The sequence below is a fragment of the Carassius auratus genome, chromosome 31, assembly GCF_003368295.1.
Source record: "Carassius auratus strain Wakin chromosome 31, ASM336829v1, whole genome shotgun sequence".
NCBI classification, from domain to species: Eukaryota; Metazoa; Chordata; class Actinopteri; order Cypriniformes; family Cyprinidae; genus Carassius; species Carassius auratus.
Window position 1 is genome coordinate 22,145,782 of NC_039273.1, and position 19,425 is coordinate 22,165,206.

The following is a 19,425-nucleotide window of genomic DNA, read 5'->3' on the forward strand; positions in this document are numbered from 1 at the left end:
TTTGGAGGAAGTGTGAGCAAGTAGACCAGAAATATCCAGTTTATTCTCCATCAGCAGGAAAATCACAGAAATGATCAACATGCAAGACTCAATTCACGCACCCTCACCACAGACCGTTCATTGAAAATAAAGATTTGCACACAGACAAGTCATTCACCAATGATCCAGTCAAATCAATCGCTTTCACACACTCACACACTTACATATAGACATCAAAGTATTTGATAAAAAAAAGTCTCTGTGCATTAGTACAGTTTGTTCCACATTATCTGCATGTGGGTATGAGGATACTTTAAAACTTGGGCTGGTTTCTGTTTTTTAACATCTCTTCATTCAAAAATCAGTACTTCACATTTTATAAGGTCTCCCTAAGATCAGGTTTATCTCTTGTGCTTTAAAAATCTATAGCTCGTTGACTGAGGACTTTCTAACTGTGCCTTTGTTATTGCAGATAAATGGGGTTCTCGTCTCTACACCAGTCATACATCAACACAATAGTATTTCTATCATATAAATCAATATATAACATACATATAGAATAGTCTTGTATCTTTAAAGTCCACAGTTGGTCAAAGGGATGAATCGGAGGTTAAAGATCACAATACACATCCTGAAGAACACCACATCCGGTGCTGAGATTCAAGAAACAACCTCTAATGTCCAAAAATATGACCATCAACGGACATTTCTTTATGGCACAAACTTCCTGAACATATTTAATAGTGTTTTTTTTTTAACTTTTTATCATACATACAAAGAATACACGTACTTGCAAATATTTCAAGCAATAAAATCTTATAAAGGAATGGTGAAAAAGAAGTATGTTAAGGTTGTAGTCGGTCCCAAACGCCACTGAAATCCTTTGGTATATCCTCCTGCTAAAGATATCAAACTGAACTGCACTCGAAATGTAACGGTTTAAAAGAAATTCAACTAAAGAAATCCATGCTTCTCTCTTATTACCTGGCACAACAATATGCATAAATTCCCCGTTCTGGCATTCTTGGCAAAAGCTTTTCTGTCAGTTGCTGGTCAGTGGACAGCACACGGTTAAGAGGTGATGTAAAAGGAACATGCACATCCAAGATGGCCGTCTTCCACGAGAAAGTGCACCTGTCCTGCTAGTCAGACCCATTCCTCCAGAGTAGAGACGGATAGGAGCGAAAGCAAAGCGATCACTATCAACACAAGTCAAGCAAACCAACACTTTTCTGATACATGTTTCTAAGAGATTGAAATTAAGAGATGAATAAATGTTCCTAATGTATTTATCTTAAACAATAGTTTTTTTTTCCGTTAAAATCTTCACCGCTGCAGTTTTTCCTGCAGCTCTCAGTCGGTTTGTCTGCAACAAGCGTGTGGATGATGTAGTGTAGCTGAATTCATTTGTGTTTGTGTGTGTATGTGCGCACTCAAAAGAATGAGGAAGATGATGGACAGAGGAGCAGTGGCGCCACCTGGTGGCTCAGTCTGCGTAATGCATGATGGACTCAACGTAGTTTCCGGGGAAGAGGCCCGTGGTCCCGCTCATCACGCCCTCGAACCAGCCATCATCGTTCTTCTTGATGACGTAAATGATCGCCCCCTCCTGGAAGGATAGCTCATCTTCTTTGTCGCGCGTGTAGTCGTAAATAGCCACCACTGATGGGAATGGTGTGATAAAGATAAGAAAAACAATGTCTGGTTATGTTTTTATTGTAATTAAGTATTACAACATGACAGACCTTGCTACACTCAAAATATTGTTTATTGTGATGATGTTGTTATAAACAACTGATCATCTGTGATCGAGCTAGCTTGGTGTTTGTTTGTTGTTTTAGCCTTAGCTCACCCCTGAAGTTGTGCTTTCATTTGTGGTTCTGTAAATAAATGTATAAAGGATCGTTGATTGTTGATTTCAGTTTATGTTGCGGCTTTACTCTGGACAGGGTCGTAACAATTGGGGGCTCGTCCAGGATCTGAACTTGAGACCTCTCGCACCTCAAATGAGAATCATACCCCCAAACCCCAAGTTTATTTTAAATAATGTACTTTTTTTTATGGTGTTCAGTTTTAGTTTAGTAATAATGTAATAACACTGTGTCCATACCTAACTTTACTTTTTATATTTAAATTTATTTTTTGGGTTTGGGATTATTTTTATGTAGATTTTATTTCAATTATGTATATATTTATTATTTACTTGTAATTTAAGTGATCTGAATTTTTTGTGTTTTTTAATTTATGTCATTTATATTATATTATTTCATTTATATATTAATATATTTATTTATTATTTATGGGTCATTGGCCATAATATTAAAATAATTAGCAATTTCCAGATTTTTTATACCCTACAAATTAAATTAAAATGTAAAACCCTACAATTTTTTATAGAAGCCCATATCCACTACAAAAAATAAATAAATAAATAAATCATACTTTGGTAAATAAAGACATAATTGTGACATAAAAAGTAATTGGCTAATATTCACAATGACACAAGAAATTTTGACATATGTCATTTGTATTTTTATCTCAATGTCACTAATTATAACTTGTCAATTCCAACTTTTTAGGTCATAATTATGATTTACCAAAGATTGATTTTCTTTTTATGTAGTAAAAATGGGCTACCATAGATTTTCAATAAAAAGTATAAACTGTATAAAAAACATGCGCTAAACAAGTAAAATTTATGGTAACATTGTCAGATTTCATTGCTGATCTGATATACATTACTACAATGCAATTATGACCAACAGTGTTGGAGATTTTGATCCATTCAAATCGACAGGAGCATTCCTACATAGCCAAACCAGTGTCTACTGCACACTGTGAGAAACAGCTAGATACGTACCTTTCTCCAGGTAACTGCGAGGGGCCCATGGCGGGTCTTCTTCAGCGTAGGGGTCACTGTACTCCACCACCGCTGACTCTTCCTCATCATCACCCTCCTCATCCTCATAGTCCTCTGGAGGAGGTGGAGGCGGGGTTGCTTCCTCAAACTCCACCTCTTCTGCAGGAGGTGGCGGTGGAGGAGCGTCTGAGACTAAAAGGATGAACAAATCTCAGACACAAGCTATTTCTGGGAGAATTGGCTAACTTCTTTTAGTTGATGTGAGACAAATGACTCATGTTGGATGGGGAAGGAGGAAAATGTTTTAGTACAGAAGTTAGAAAGTATTAAATTTAGAGAAGGCAGAATTTCCACTGACCTCAAAACAGCAGTAATAAGCTATTATTTTGAAAAGGGAACTTCACTAAGGCCATGTACACACTATAGATAAACAAGGTCCAAGTTAATGTTTTCTTCACCACAACATCTAATAAATTATACTTTTAACTATTTCAGTCTGAATTAAATCTTATGAGATGAAACAAACAAATGATTAGTCTGACTCTTATTCACCCGTTCTACAGAATTACTCAAAGAGCTATCAATAACTGAAACTTAAATTCTTTACTTTGAGTCATGTCTGACTTCAAATGAAACAAGAAGTGTATTTACAGAACATAGGCTTTAAAACAGCAACAGCTGAACAATTCCAGTGTACTTTTCTCCAAAAAATATTTCATTGTTCTTGGCCAGAAACCTTTAGGAAAACATAATCCTCTATTTCTGCAACGCTGCAGCTGGGAACAAGAACATACAAAGTATATGTCCAATGACAATCACAGGAACTGACTATGTGCTTTGTATGATCTTACAAGAGTTTACTTTTATTTTTACTTTATTTTGTATCAATTTATTAATCATGCACTTATTTCATTACAAGTACGAGCCTGCCCAGGCACTCTTCTGATTGGTTAGGATTGATTTTGTTGCATCTTGTGACAAATTCCTTGTTTCTGAAATCTTATCTTATTGGGTCTGGCAGGACACACTGTTGGAAATTCCCTGCATGTCTAAAAGAGCTCATCAGACAAAAAATTTCTACAAGTTGGCATAATTTATTATTAGGATCTTCATGAAACGTCTGTAACACATTTTGCTTAAAAACACTCAATGGCTGTGTAAACAACACCCTATTGGCTTGTCAAAAACAGCTCTGCTCACACCAACCCGTTTTGGTCCATGCTTCTTTAAATGATAATGAGTTACTGCGCAACCCACCCCCCTTCTGGGATTTCCACTAAAAATAAAATAAATCCACTCCTCGTCTGTGCTGCCAACAACATAACATTTAGCATGTTTTATGCAAACGCTTGCCATGGTGTCAGAACAAGTACACCGATGTTGCTTGCAAAAACAACAATGGCGGCCGAGCGCCGTGGGTGGAAATGTGCAGATTAATGGAAGGTGACATTATAATAAGAACCCCTTCCTATGTCAGAGGGGAGAGCAATCTGATCTGCAGAGAAAGGCTTACAAAACCAAAATTGTTGGGTTCTTCTTTTACACGTTTTCTGAGTTGGTAGATGCACCGACTTAAACAAGTGAAAAGTCAGATTTTCATCCGATGAGCCCTTTAACACTATGTTCTAGCAGGTTAATGATGGATCGAATCAGATGTGAAGTAACATGCAACAGATATGCGAAATAGAGACATTTTAATATATAACACAAACATGCACGTTTAGAGCTGTTAGACAATAAAAAACATTCACTAATCTACCACAGACACATTTGCATGGATGCCCGTTTATGTCATGAAAAAAAAGATTTAACTTGTAATTCTAAGTGTACATCTCACTATTATGACCTTTTTCACTCTGATTTATGATTTTACATCTCACAATTCTTCAATCATGAAATTTGAAAACTTTTCAAATAACTATATTCACAACTTTTTTTGCAATTGTAAATTTATATCTCACCTTTTTTAACTCCGAGATAGTTTGATAAATAGATCAAATGTGAGATAAAAACAAATCACAATTACTTTATTTTTTTATCCTATGGCTGAAACAAGCTGTATACTCAGAATTCAGGGGGAAAAGGTCCAAATTGTACGACACAAACTCAGAATTGTGAGGGGAAAAAAGTCAGATTTATATATATATATTTTTTTTCTGCAGCAGAAACGGGCTTCCATATATTTGAGAGTATATTCTCAAACGGATAACTTACTGGTCTCCTGAACCCGAGCCACAAACCCCATGAGCGGTAGCTGGGGGGTGATCTGGAGAATAGAGGGGGGCGGAGGGGCCATAGGGGCTACCCACCCCAACAACAGAGGTAATTCAGTTCAGAAATTAGTGTGGGTGAAACAAAAGGGAAGAAAAGAAGGGAAGTTGACAAGAAAACAGTATAGGAGATGGCAAGTTAAAGAAGAGCAAGCGCAATCAGATCAAGACAGTAAGACTGAGCACACTGATTTCAATGACATACAAACAAGCTACTCTTCTAGTTATTGTATACATTTCAACCATTATATGGACACTTGAGCATGTCTAGTGTGTCTACCTTGGTTTTGGTTGTAGTGTGGCCCTCCATTAAGCTGGTTTTGGATCATGTTTGGATTTGTGTTTTGAGGCATGTTGTTGGGTTGTCCAGTAACTGATGACGGCCGGCGGTAGGGCAGGGACCCTCCCACTGAGGGCGTGGGGTGCCGTGTCATTGGCCGGTTCATACTGTAAAAGTGAGGACCATTGCCTGGGAGAAAGAGAAAAAATGTATTAATAAAACAAATTCGGTTGCTTCTACTTTGAATAGCAGTACGTGATACACAATAGGCAGACTACGATACATTCAATGATATATGGAATGAACTGAAAACACAAGCTCTGACGAAAACCTAGTGAGCCGCCACACTCTCTGCTGACGCAGCTACCTTCACAGGCAGCATCCTACCTGAAATGAACACTGATGTGGATCACACCACATAGACAGCGGGTCTGCAAAAGTAGCACTTATGATAAATAAACAAGAGACACAACTAGTGTCAACAACTAAAATATTCCTGACTGCTGTCCACATCTGTACTGTGTATTTGAACACTCATCAGCTTGTGTCATTATCAATAGTACAGCGTGGCAAAAAGAATCACTCACACATAAGCCACTTTCAAATCGAGCAGCTTTCTGTTGATCAATGCAGCAAAGTTGTGTCACTAACTTAAAACCTGTGCAAGATCTGCCACTGACTTCAACAGTATATTGGTTACCAATATTCTTTATAATATCTGTTTTCAAAAGAAGAAAGAACAACATGAGGGTGAGTATATGACAAATTTTATTTTTGGCTGAACTATTCCTTTAAAGATTTTAAGTTACTATTAAATGACAACAAGCGCAATCTACATTTAAAATGTAAAAAATAAGGGAAATGAGAATCCACAAATTAATCTAAAAAACACTAAAACCATTAAATACACTATAAACAACATTTATCTCGCTTGGCAATAGTACTGGATACATTTTGTCTGAGCTTGTTGGAGTGGATTATGGAACTACCTTCACCATAAAGGGTACATGTAATGCTGCCATCCTAGAAGGGAACATATACCTTGTCTTAAAAATCATGTCTTAAAATACTGTCTAGATAGGCAGATCACTAGTTTTGGAACAGAGCTATAAACAAAAATATGATACTTAAACCAATCTGTCCATGTAAATGCGTTGGACGGTGGTAAATTCCTAGCTTTTATTTGTTATGAAACATCTTATCTTAAAAAGAAATACCCCAGAATAGTATCTAAGAAAAACCAACACGAAGTAGAGATGGACTAAATTATGTGATGGAGACAAATGCCACTGGGAATGTAATCCAACCAAGAGCTGGAGCACGGATGCACAGCGAGCCAAGAAAAACCAAGCCCATGCAGGTGAAGTCTGGGTGAGGTGCAGGAGGGATGAATCCTGGGTGATGTCGGGGAAATCACGTATGATCACGTGCAGGTTGTCACTCAAAGATGGAAGAGTGTGGAGATGGATTTGAGGAGGGGCTGAGGGGACTCACCTTGAGCGGGGGTGATAGTTGCAGCAGCAGGGTTTGTGTTGGTGTTAATGGGAAGGTTGGGGGGAAGCTGTGGGGGTGGTGGTAATTCAGGAGGGCCCTCTGCTGGCAGAGCAGGGGTCGGGGCAGGGGCAGGGGGCACTGGCTCTGGAGTGGGAGGTGGCGGAGGTACAGGAGGGGCGGGGATAGTAACACTCGGAGGGGGTTTGGGAGGATTGGGAAGGGCAGGTGTTGTACCTGCAGCCCACGTGCCATAAAGAGACAGGAAGCCCAGGGGAGAAGAGTACAAGAGTGATAGAACAGAGGGAAGAAATGTCAAAGAAAATACAGGGCCATCGGGAGGAGGGGTAGAAGCAGCGATTAAAAAGAGAAGAAATAAAGAGGCAGTGAACAGAAAGAGAAGTTATCATCACTAATAGTGGGACAGGAAATAGCCTTCAATACAGTAACAATGATATGTTCTTCAGAACCCTGGACAGTTCTCAGATTAATTTACTAATACTTGATTACACAAAGAGCAGGAATCTCACCGGGAAAGGCTGTGGGCGGGGCAGGGGTTGGCACAGCGATGGGCACGCCCACGCTTCCACTCCCACTGTTCTCTCTACTGCTACTGCGACTGCTGGGATGACTGCCACCGCTGCTGCCACTGCTGACACACACAAAACACATCATGCAAGTTAAGGTCAATTAACAATGGTCAAGAGACGTGCCTATGACAGGACAGTGCGGCATGAACATTTTACTCCATAACTTCCATCACATATTTCCGAGTCATGATAAGGAACTAGGGGCAAAAAATTTAGGGAGGGACTTCATTTTTGTCCTTCGAGAATTGATTAGATCCCCAACAGCGGTTTTACCAGAATGGAGTCAGACTGAATATAAGGGCTAAATAACTGTTTGGTTTCCATTACTCAACAGTAATGTCAACAGAAAAGAAAAGTCATTTTAAAGGAAGAACATGTAATTAGCTGTAAAACATTACATTCAGCATTGCACAATTCATGCCGTCCCTTACAAAAAATAAATAAAAATAATAATAATTTCAGCAAATTTCAGCAAAATTTTATTGACCAGGCCAATTAATTAATAATAAAATAATAAAATAATAATAATTAATAATAATAATAAAATAATAAAATAAAATAATATTTTCAGATTATCTTCTGATAACTAGAGATAAAATAATTAAATTGGCCTGAACGATATATAGCTTGTATTTAGCCATATCTAGATTACCAATAGATGACTCAAGGTAATAAAGACATTACTTGGGTTATTTTCAGACTAACTAGTGGTGGAATGATTAAATGACTATGAAGAATACTTGACCATTTTCAGATAAGTTGATAATAATAGTGGAAGACTGATTCAAAAATAATTCTGACAATATTTGGCCATTGTTAGACTATCAGCTAATGTCAAGCAGAAGTATTTCCAGACACAATCAGCCAACATTCATATCCACTTGGCCAAATTACATAAAAAAAAACCTTGAAGAGTACTGTATTAATGTACAAAGATAGTTCTCTTCATACACATCTCGCATGGTCATGAATTGAGGAATTGTGGGTGAGAATCTGAGAAGAGAAAGAGGAGGAAGCGTTCTGTAAGAATGTTATTATGTGCTCTCTGTTTGTCCCCTTAGACTCTCAAAATCAGAACGCTGAGAATGCACACAGCAAAAAGATGAATAGTTACGGGTAAGAAAGACTGAAATAGAAAAAGACGGTGAGTGTAGAAAGAGCAGGAAAGAGCTCTTCTTTAAGTAGGCTATGGTTGTCTGAACCCAAAAAAAGATCCAAGCAAGAGAGACAGAAAGCAAAGGAGAAGAAAAGAGAAAGTTAGTGAGTGACTGTTACTTTGGCCAAAAGTCACACTGCAACAGACACCAAACAAAGACAGCTTAAAAACAGAACAGTGACAGGAAGGTCAGACGGGAAAGGAAAGAGGATGCGGAAAAAGAGGGTGAGAAGTTTGAGGGACCTTTATTTTCCTTTTCAAAGTTTATTTTTTTAAGCCTGCCCAGGGGATAATGCTGTGTGTGTGTGTGTGTGAGTGTGAGTACCTGTATGTGCGGGTCCTCTGATTAAGGGATGCAGTTCTAGCCGGGCTCTGCAGGGGTGGTGCAGTGTTTCGTGTTGGACTCTGCACATAGTCGTTAGGGATGACAGGTGGACGCACAGGTTCGAGCGTCCGGTAAGGGGAGTGGCGCCTGCCGAGGGGTGGGGGGTGTGGTTAAATATTTTAATATCCACTAAGGGGTGGAGTCAAATATCATTGAAGACAGACTCCAATAATTACATACTGGGAGATCTTGTGTCACATCTTGTAGTCTGAAAATCCATTTAGACCATCACAACAGTAAAGCAAACCCTCATGAGTCATGTCTAATTTATAGATTATGGTGGGCAGTATGACCAAAATAGATCAAAGTATGAGTAATTTTATGTCTGGATCTACAAATAATATCAATATTTAAACAATGTATGAAAATACAGTTATTTTTGCTTTAAAAAAAATATTAATAGGTTTAAATAATAAATAGTGACCTGACAATACCATAAGATAATATAGTGAATTAAATACTTGACAAATAAAAATAGACTTTATTAGAAGTAGGTTTGACCAATACTTTTTACACTTTTCAGTTAGTGGTTCTCTAATAGAGTTTACCAATAAATGTGACACCACTGTGCATTCAACAGGAAATAACAGTGTTAGTTCCTTCTCAAGTGAGATATATGTAGCATTTTATCTTAACAGTTAGACACAGTGAAAGAATGAAATCATTTAATGTAACATCATCATTTATTATTAATGACATTTTCTAAAGGCAATGTTCTATTGTTTAGTTAATAAACAAATGTATTATTATTATTATGAAGTTGTCTATTATATAAATGTGCCGTATACATTACATATGAAATAGAAATGAGTAAGATAATTAATATACTAAAACTAAATATTGTATTGGTTATATAAAAAGCAATACTGGTTAATCCTTATTTTCTTTTAATATGAATTTCTTTCTTTTCTTTTTTTTTTTTTGCAAACCAAAAGATATGTTATTCATAAATATCAATTTTATCAAAAGTCAGCTTTTCATACACAAAATAATAAATAGTAAATAAAATATCATAAAACAAATAGATTCAAAATTCTGGTGAGGGGAGACAAATTCACTTGTGTTAAGCACACAGCAGTCTATCATAATGGAGTAATGTAGCTCAGCAAATGTAAACGACTATCAACTGTACTTTTCCTCATCTTAACTTCCCTGGGACACATCGCACTCTGCATTTTTACTTTACTCTATGTTTCTTCATTGCTCTTATGGGTAAATAATGGAACTTAATGCAGAACACCCTACCAGCACTAGATTCTTACTCCTGCATAGCATATATTGTCATACCGCCCTTGCCTAGAGTACCAGAAGCCAAACACACCAAAAGTCACATTAAATGGCAGCTCAAAAATTATTTATGGTTTCATTCATCAAGGCATATTTTAGATTTAAGATTTTAGATTTTAGATTTACATAATAGCAGTTGAACCATTTATTGTAGCCTAAATCTCAACTTATAACATTAATGTAATTAAATATAAAACAAGCTATGTCTCTGCCAGGACATTAACATTTTTATAGAAAATATTTCATAGTTTGTTTCAGAAAAACAAGTTATGCTCAGAGGCCAGAGCCTCGATCATAACATTATAACAGGCATCTTCCTAATAGAGACCTGCACGATCGCGGGACCCATCGCAGCAGAGTGCGGCGCGGGACAACACTTGATGTGCGGGTAGAAACTTTTGTGTGCGGGATGTGGGAAAATAATTAGGGTGTTCCCACACTAGGCAATCTTAACTGTGCTGGAGAGCATTTGACTAATGTGATCACTCCGTTTAGAAGTCCCTGGCTCAGTTGGAAGAGGTGGGCAAGAGCAAGGATCAGTTAGATATAGATCAGTGAGTGTGAGCACTAACCACACCGGAGCGCAGATCTTCTGAAATTTGCAGCATGATTGCATTAATATTTCTGAGCGGCAAAAGCGATAGATCTGTAAAGCAATATATGTGAGAGGGACGTGTGTTACTGTGTCCCATACGACTCAAAATAATAAACCACAAAAATAACAAAATGATTCACTCGACTGTGTTGAGCAAGAGCGCTTTTCTGCTGTCTTCAAGTGCTATTGGAAACTCTCTATTTCCAACTTATAAAGTCATGATTACAAGCCCGTTGCATTCTTTTTTGTTAAAAATAACAGTGGACAGTGGTTAGTGAATGTTGACGAGAAGCCTAAATTATTTGATCGGGAGCATCCCCTCCTGTGACCCATGATTTGTCTGTATGTGTATTTAGAGCCACTGAGCAATGGACTTTCGTAATAATAAAAAACTGCATTAATGACCAATATAATAATGCTTTAACTTGCCCAGCCCTAATAAAAAGCAAAAGAAGTGTAATAACTTAATATTGATCTTCATTATGTTGTATGTATGAATAGAATAATGTTCGAGTTGCGCTATTTTAATTGATCTGTGTCATTAAAAACTGTCCCTTTGGTTGGAGCTCAAAACACATGTAAAGTCAGTCGCGCCACTCAGTGCATTGAGTCGTGCCTATGACAGGAAGGTGCGGCATGAACTCTTTAATACCGTGCTGTTTCATCCCACTTTCGGGCTGTTTTTTCTTCCCATACTAGCAGGAATCTGTCATGTGTCTTTATATATTTAAAGGAGCCTGTTGTGTTGCATTAAGGCCAGAAGGTTGTCTGCATTGCTTGTGGTTGGCCGTTGTGTTGCCATGGTGACAGTGAGGGGTTTGGGCCGTGGACATGTGTATGAGCGGGAAGAACACAACTGAGATTTAACAGTAACAAACATCAGCTGTAAAAACTCAATTACATAAAATAATAATAATAACACAGCACAAACACAACATGAGTCTTTTCTCCACAGTGACCTGCAGTGGCAGAAAAAGGCACAAAGACTGAAACACACAGATCCAGAACGCTTCAGTCCCTGAACAGAGAACAAGCCAAAACTGTTAACTACAATACAAACATTCGTAGATGTGTGCGAGCCTGGCTGCCAGGAATAGAGATTAGATAAGAGATGGGAGAGAAGAGACAAAGAGAATGTCCTTTTCAACCACCAGATCAACATGAGCACAATCAAACAATTCAAAGGGGACATTTCATACATTTTTATGTCCATTTATAATGCAAGTTAAGCTTTTTGCACTGAAATATGCCAAAACAATTCACATCAGCCAGAAATGTTCTGAGACCTGAAGGCTGTAATGCACTCACTCATTTTTTTATGCTTGTTTCAATGTAGTTGTTTCAGTATGGACTTTTTAAAACGTTTTCAGTTATGTTTGATATTTACAGGTAGTCATGAGTAGTTTAGATAAATATTTCAAAAATATATAATTGCCATTTCCTGACAAATTATTGCTTTCATTTTATAAATATAATCAAGATAAAAGTAAAAAAATAAAATATATATATAAAAGCCTTTGCAAATGTACTTACCTCAGGGTTCCTTTGCCCGGGCCGGGAGGGCTGGGTGGTTTCTGGGTCGGGGCAGCTGTGCGTGGAGTTGTACCTGCTTTCATATTCTGGGCATTGACCTGTGGGGCAAGTGTCAAATATCATTATCAGTATTAAAAAGTAAAGACACGGACATTCCACCACATACACTAAACACACATCAACCAAAGACCAACTGAATCCTTACCTTAAACCTTAGTAACCACTACACTCAGAAATGAAGGCAATAAGAGAGGTGAGGAGAGAAAAGATGCAAAGTTAGTCTGAAGAGTAAAGAGGAACTCACAAACATGCAAACACACACAGAGCAGCTAGTTAGGCAGAGCAGTCCATATCATCCGAAGCAAAATACATTCATATTAACTAGTGTTGCATGGCAATATTATTAATATTAAAAGGTGCATACTATTTTTTTTTTATTTGCAGGCTGATAAAGCAGCTGACTAGCGGTGTGAAAGCAGAATTGCGCAAAAGCTATTCACAGACAACCATAATTTATTTAACCAGGCAAAAAGTCTTATAACAGATGCTTGAGTTGGGTTGAGTCATTTCAATAGACATTTGGGAATTTTTTGTGAGGGTGAATGACTTTCCCATGCAGGTTTAGCATCAAGTTAAAGTTGGTCGCATATAAACTGGCATCATCCCTACCTTTACCCCATGGCCTAAGTCATCCAGCTGACTGTAGTCAATGGGCTTGCGGATGTAGCGTACAGGCCTCTCAGGATTGGCTGGTGCAATGATCTTGTGCGTGCGGGAAGTGTTCTTATTGGTGGTGAGGATGCCAATCTCTCGCCTGGCCACCTTCTCTTTATGGATGTCCACCGTCTGTGGAGGAATGTCATCATATGATTTGATGCATGCAAAAATGTACATGGAAATACATCAAATTACAGGTTTGAGCATGAAATCAAAACCATGTTAAAATCAAGAAGAGCCTTAAAGTAAAACATGAATGACACAAGTAGTCTGTAAACGAGTTTTCAGAAGTCAGTTGACAATAAAATATTTTCACCTGTAAATTAATTAATAAATCTATTTTGATTAATATAAAGGTACTGCTATTGACCAAAGTTGAATACTTAGGGTTATTGATTTGAATAAATAATTGACTAAGTAGTAATATTTTACTAGTGATGCTTGCTTTAGAAAATTAACTGAATGTAGAAGCAACATAACTACTGCTCATCAAGTAGAAGATACCCACACTAGCAGTTATTTGTATAGCAGTAAAAAGCACCTGTGAGATGTGGTTGATGGACGACTCCATGCGGCGTAGCTGAGACGCCTGTATATCCAGCATCTGGAGCACATTGTTGGCGAGAGTGTTGATCAGATACGCTACGCTGGCCAAAGACTGAGTAGTGTAGCTTTTGGTTTCTTCTAGAGCTCTGTGCTTATCTGGAGACTAGGTGGAAAGAAAAGGAAGAGTAGAGAGAGAGAGAGAAAGAGTGAGTGTGTGTTAATCTCAGCACAGAAGGATGAAGGAGGTGAAAGAGAACATGACATTGACTCGTGGCCTAATTTCTGTTCCCTTGTTAACACTCTCCTTTAGGTGAGTGCAATTTGGTTTCATATAATATATACTATAATGTAATAATTGTTTGTACGGTGTGCGTGCTGACATTATTGAGTGTGTCTTGAGAGTGTATGCTTTCATTTTGTTATGCAGCCTATTAAAACGCCCCCAAAATTCAAGATATCGAAGGAAAAATTCCCTGTATGAGATTTTTTTAAATGTATATCATGTGATATAGTTAAGCAATTTCACACGCAAGAGTGCTTTCCACGATATCAGCATCATTGCAATTTATGTGACTGATTTTATCCAACAGCTGAATAAACAAGTTAATATTAGGTGATATACATTTTAGACACAATATTGTCTTAAACATTTTCAAACAAAGCCACAGAAGAACTGTTCCATGTCTCTGAATGAATCAGTGTTTTTGAATGAAACGAGTGAGTCGATGATTCAATGACCAATTCATAAATTCAGTCACTTGATTTTGCTCCTGAATGAATGAATCAGTCATTCAATCACTTGGGGAAGTCGTGGCCTAGTGTTTGACTCCTAACCCTAGGGTTGTGGGTTCAAGTCTCGGGCCAGCAATACCACGACTTAGGTGTCCTTGAGCAAGGCACTGAACCCCCAACTGCTCCCCGGGCGCCACAGCAAAAATGGCTGCCCACTGCTCCGGGTTAAATTCTGAGTATGGGTCACCATGCTTGGCTGAATGTCACTTCACTTCACTTCATTTAAACAAATCTGTTAATAAATGACTCAACGACTTGCTTAAGACAGTGACTTAGTTGCCATCACTCACATTTAGATTTAGTTAGTTTCATATTAAAAGTAATAAACAAATAAAATCAATATTCACAGAAAAAACAGCCAACGCACCAACACAAAAATACATTCAAACTTTGTTTAATTCCAGTTTAAGTATAATTTTTTTGTCAATATCACACAACTATTCTCCCGTTCATTCTTAATTTCCTTTATATGAATGCGCAAAACAGACACTGCGGCAACCAATCAGAGCAAAGCACTGGAACAGAAAAAACAAAACAAAAACTCAAGTCACTGAATCATTGGCCGCCTACAATCATCATTCATTCCCTTCTGGTGTATCCATGTTGATGCTGTCAAATATATGGGCAGGTCCAGTGATGAACGGTATGCTGATTGAGGATAGCGGGGGAGGAGGGTAGTGTGTGGAACTCAAAGTCTGAGAGAAACACACCTGATAGCCTTCAAAACATATCAGCCAAAGCTAATTCATATCAAATCCAACTAAAATAGTAGTATAAATATCAGCTGACTGAGTCTTACTCCTGTGCCTGAGCTAACCATTAGTCATTAGTTCCCCCAAAGGCCACCCATTGTCACTCCAATGCACATTATTTTGTTTCTTCCATGAAATACAAAAGGAAACGTTAAGCAGAATTGCTATTTTCCATTTAACAACAATGGATGGTGATTTATTATGCCAGTGTCAAGCTTAAAAAAAAAGCATCTACTTGGTTTGTGCTAATTTTGGGCGATATGCTCCATAAACATATAATCCTACTGTCAACCTGTGAGGTCGCCAATACATGATATTATCATGCTAATTTATTTACTTACCTAGTTTCATAGCCAAAGAGTGAAAAAACTCCAGGGTAAGGCTAAAAGTAGCCTAATGTTAGTATCATCTATTAACTACACATTATATCTTTGAAGTAAAATAGCATATAGATGTAATGTCACAAAATATATTTCTATGACTGCATTTGTTTTGACAATTTGATAAAAACATTATAAATTACTAATAAGAATGCTTACATTTGCTCAGATATTCAAACAGCAGAAAACGGAAAAAAGAATATTTACATTATCAAAAGAACATCATCACTGACTTCAGTCTAGCGCGAGTTTATGAACTTAAAAAAAAAAACACTCGTTATAATCAATGAAGCCATCTAAACTGTATGATGAATAAATCTCTTATACTTACATCGCATGTACATCTGCACTTCGTTGTTTATGATGAGACAATTGACCATATGCACGGAGTGTTCTTTAAAACTTCCGCATTAAGATAAGCCAGCTTGTAAACTTCCAGTAAAGCGTCATTTGATGTTTTGGTGTATATCTAGGTAGAGACTCTTGAGACCCTCACAGGGACCTCTCCTGCCTCATTCTTGTCAGAAACTGAGGAACAAAATAATTGCAACACTGTAAATAATGATAGCGGCATTAACATGTTATTTAACATTTAACAACATATATTTTTATATGCCGAGCCTGGTAATCCCAGGAGAGTACCTACATATAATTGTACATCTAAAGGCTGACAACTAAACACTATTGGAAGTGTTTAGGCTAATGTTAGCTAGCTAGCGATGTTATCCCGTAAACAACATCATAATTGTGTTCTTGATCATCAAAAACTGACATTCACAGTCATGAACACATTATCAAAACACTTTTAATATGTTGTAGCCTTTATCATTTCTCATCTCTAGAGCTGTGCAGTAAAATTCACTGTAACGTATTCGTGTGTGACTGGTTATAAAGCGCAACACCATGTAAAACCGCGGAAATTTAAATATGATGGAACAAATTAGCCCTAATATTATATTACCATTATTATCATCTTTATTTAGTCAATGGCAACAGGCAATATCTCAATAACTATTGTCGATACACAATACTATCGTCACAATCCTAGTTTGTGCACTATATTTCAGGTCTTCAACAGCCATACGAAAGCTTTATGTAAGGAATGGCCTCAAAATTGGCTGTTGCTTACATACTGATATTGAATAATGACACACACTGATAATGAATATTTGAATAATTAAATCTAATTTACAGTCATGATATTAGATGCCATGTGACAGATTACAATGTAACACTTGCAAGAACCAAGGGTGATTTGGAGTCAAAAATAATGTTATATCTGTCATGAAAGATAAATTAACTTTAATTCAACACAAGTAAAAGAGATTTGTGAGCTCCAATTCAGATTTTCAGGGAATTACAATCAAATGGCTTTTGAAGACTTGGAATCGGAAAAGTCCTAGTACTACTTTTATTGTAGTTTCATCTTCTTTATTTTTAATATAAGGACATTTAGCCATTTGGTGTTCCACAACAGGGTTTACAGGGTTTGAATGTTATGATGAGGAGATAAACTATTGGAGAACAGTTAATGCAGCCCAAGAGATAAATACCTTTAGTCATTAACGCTTTGAGGAAAACATCAGAGCCCATTTCATTCAGTAAAACACTAGAGGTCAAAAATGCATTAATGTTTCTATCAAATGCATATGAAGATGACGTGCAGAATAATACAACAATTATCTATTAATATGAACTTCTCAGAACAAAAAACAAATGTGATCGGACTTATTTGTGCAAATAAACTTCCTTACAAGAATGAGAACCCGTCTGAATTCACTAACATATCTGTATGCAATATGCATGAATTCAGGAAGTGGAAAATATTGGGTTCCATACTAAACTAAAACCAGACCACAGACATATGCAAGCAAGACTCATATCAACCCCAGCTAAATGCTGCCATGGACAGAAATCCAAGCTTGGTCACAAGAAGCTATTTGTGGCATTTCTGAACCCACTGTGACAAAGCTAAGAGAAAAAAAATACAATATTCACAATTTACTCACAACTAACAGACTTTCTTTTCAGATGACATAACAAAATGCATTCATAGAGCATGACTGTGTGCTCTGCATGATTCCTGAGCCTGAATCAGGTACAATATGATCTGAAACCCCCCTGAGTCAAACCACAAAGCAAAACCTGTTTAACACATTACAAATGTGAGCTCTCACTCTTAATCTAACCCTTCAGCTTTAACAGGGCAGCAAACGCTAGACAAGTATGCAATATTTCAGGAACACATCATGACTCAAAAGTACTGGATTCAGCATCCACAGTGTACAAACTAATTTTCCAGTGACATCCAGTCACTGATCTGCCTGGGTCCATGTGACACGCTCTGTTTTTCTTTTTTTTTTGAGCAATAAATGTCAAAAGTTTTATTTCTGATTCTCTATTTCTGAAGGACTACAAACACTAAACAGAGAACCGCTTCTGTGGATCTCCCAGCAATGCTGAAAATAACACAAATTTAGTCATTCATTTTATTGTTCCAGAAGCACTTCACAGATTCCAGAGTGAATCATCAAACTCATGCTAGCTGGAAAAACTTAATTCACTATAGTTCTAGCATAGTAGCTCTAATTTAACTCTGGTAATTGTGTGATATCATAGTAAGCAAGCACTGCATTGCTATGATTGGACAAACATAACTAACAAACAAACGGTAGTTGTTGGCAAAAGGCAGATATGAACCTAACCCTAACTATAACCACCATATCTGTCATGAAAAGATACCACAGTTAATCATGTATACCATAGTAAAATTTTGCGATTTCGAACATGCAAATCAATAGTAAACGAGATAGTAACGTTACCAAAATACTAAAACAGAAAACTGTACACATTCGCTCTCGACAATAAACTAACACAAACAACACCCTAATAATAGCAAACTAGTAAAAACACTAACATGAATAGATATTTACACTAAAAAGCGCATTAACCAAATAAAAGTCCATAAGCCAGCAGAATTTAGCAGCAGAGCTAACTTCAAAAACACTGCGCTGCTTTGATTAAAATATCTTCACAAACGCTATTACACATTAATACACCACTTTAAATCATATCAATTTGTTTTAATTATGCATATACAACTAATACGTTCATACTATATTTAAACAGAGGCAAAGTAAATGGTCTTTTGATGTGATACAATTGAGGTTTACCCATTGGTTTCGCTTCAGCTAGCACGTTAGCCTAACGTACTAGCTCAGCGTTTGAGGCCCCATATCTGTACAAAACCACTGAAAATAGACAACAAAACGCATATAAAGTGTGTTAAGTGTCGAACTAGTGTAATATAATCCAGTATGAATTACAAGCAATAATAATACGCGGTGAATTCAGTCCGCTCGACTGCATTGCCACTCGACAGCATAAACAGTCGGATCATTAATCTCTCGTGTCATTTCTCATCCTGTACCTGGCCGTGTCTCGGATGTTTTCAAGGTTTTGTAATGTCACCTGTATGTAGTTGCTTTCGCAGTACTCGGCGACTCTCTCTAGGTTGGCGTAGCTGTCCAGCAGAGCCCCTCGACCAGCAGGAATCTCCTCTTCCAGCAGCATCTGCAGCTCCGCCATCTTCACATCTTACTAATGCATGCAGGAGGAAAACACCACCATCACACTCCCCTCTCCCTCACTGATGCACGCAGGAGGAAAACACCATCACATCACCACCCCTCACATTCACAATTCTCTTTCCTCCTCCCCATGTTCCTTTTTCTGTCCCCTTTTTTCTGTCTTTTTGCTGTATCCCAAAAATGCTCTATACAAAAGAATGGTTTCATTATTTGGCCAAGATG

The 19,425-nt window shown here is 37.4% G+C and overlaps 1 protein-coding gene across 16 annotated transcripts; it reads right to left on the reverse strand.

The window, feature by feature from the left end:
* Window positions 1-21: 21 nt before the first annotated feature.
* On the reverse strand, window positions 22-19,340 carry LOC113050855 (abl interactor 2-like). Of its 16 annotated transcripts, XM_026214249.1 has the most exons (13): window positions 19,085-19,233; window positions 15,945-16,141; window positions 13,685-13,852; window positions 13,096-13,272; window positions 12,632-12,649; window positions 12,427-12,524; window positions 8,952-9,098; window positions 7,411-7,532; window positions 6,884-7,117; window positions 5,390-5,578; window positions 5,054-5,140; window positions 2,840-3,031; window positions 22-1,641 (listed from the first exon to the last, which is right to left on the reverse strand). In XM_026214249.1, exons 3-13 carry the CDS (start codon window positions 13,745-13,747, stop codon window positions 1,466-1,468), a joined length of 1,503 nt encoding a protein of 500 aa, XP_026070034.1. In that variant the 5' UTR covers window positions 13,748-13,852; window positions 15,945-16,141; window positions 19,085-19,233; the 3' UTR covers window positions 22-1,465. The 16 variants fall into 16 exon arrangements, with proteins under 16 accessions (XP_026070034.1, XP_026070028.1, XP_026070027.1 ...); XM_026214243.1 differs by lacking the exon at window positions 15,945-16,141 and having other exon boundaries at window positions 7,411-7,529; window positions 19,085-19,340; XM_026214242.1 differs by lacking the exon at window positions 15,945-16,141 and having other exon boundaries at window positions 19,085-19,340.
* Between the last annotated feature and the right edge of the window lie 85 nt (window positions 19,341-19,425).

Coding starts and splice junctions, on each gene's coding strand:
- LOC113050855 (XM_026214242.1), bottom strand. CDS start 19,201: ATGGCGGAGCTGCAGATGCTGCTGGAAGAGGAGATTCCTGCTGGTCGA. Junction 5,141..5,389: donor ACACTACAACCAAAACCAAG/GTAGACACACTA, acceptor TGGGGTGGGTAG/CCCCTATGGCCCCTCCGCCC. Junction 1,642..2,839: donor TCGCAGTTACCTGGAGAAAG/GTACGTATCTAG, acceptor CATTCCCATCAG/TGGTGGCTATTTACGACTAC.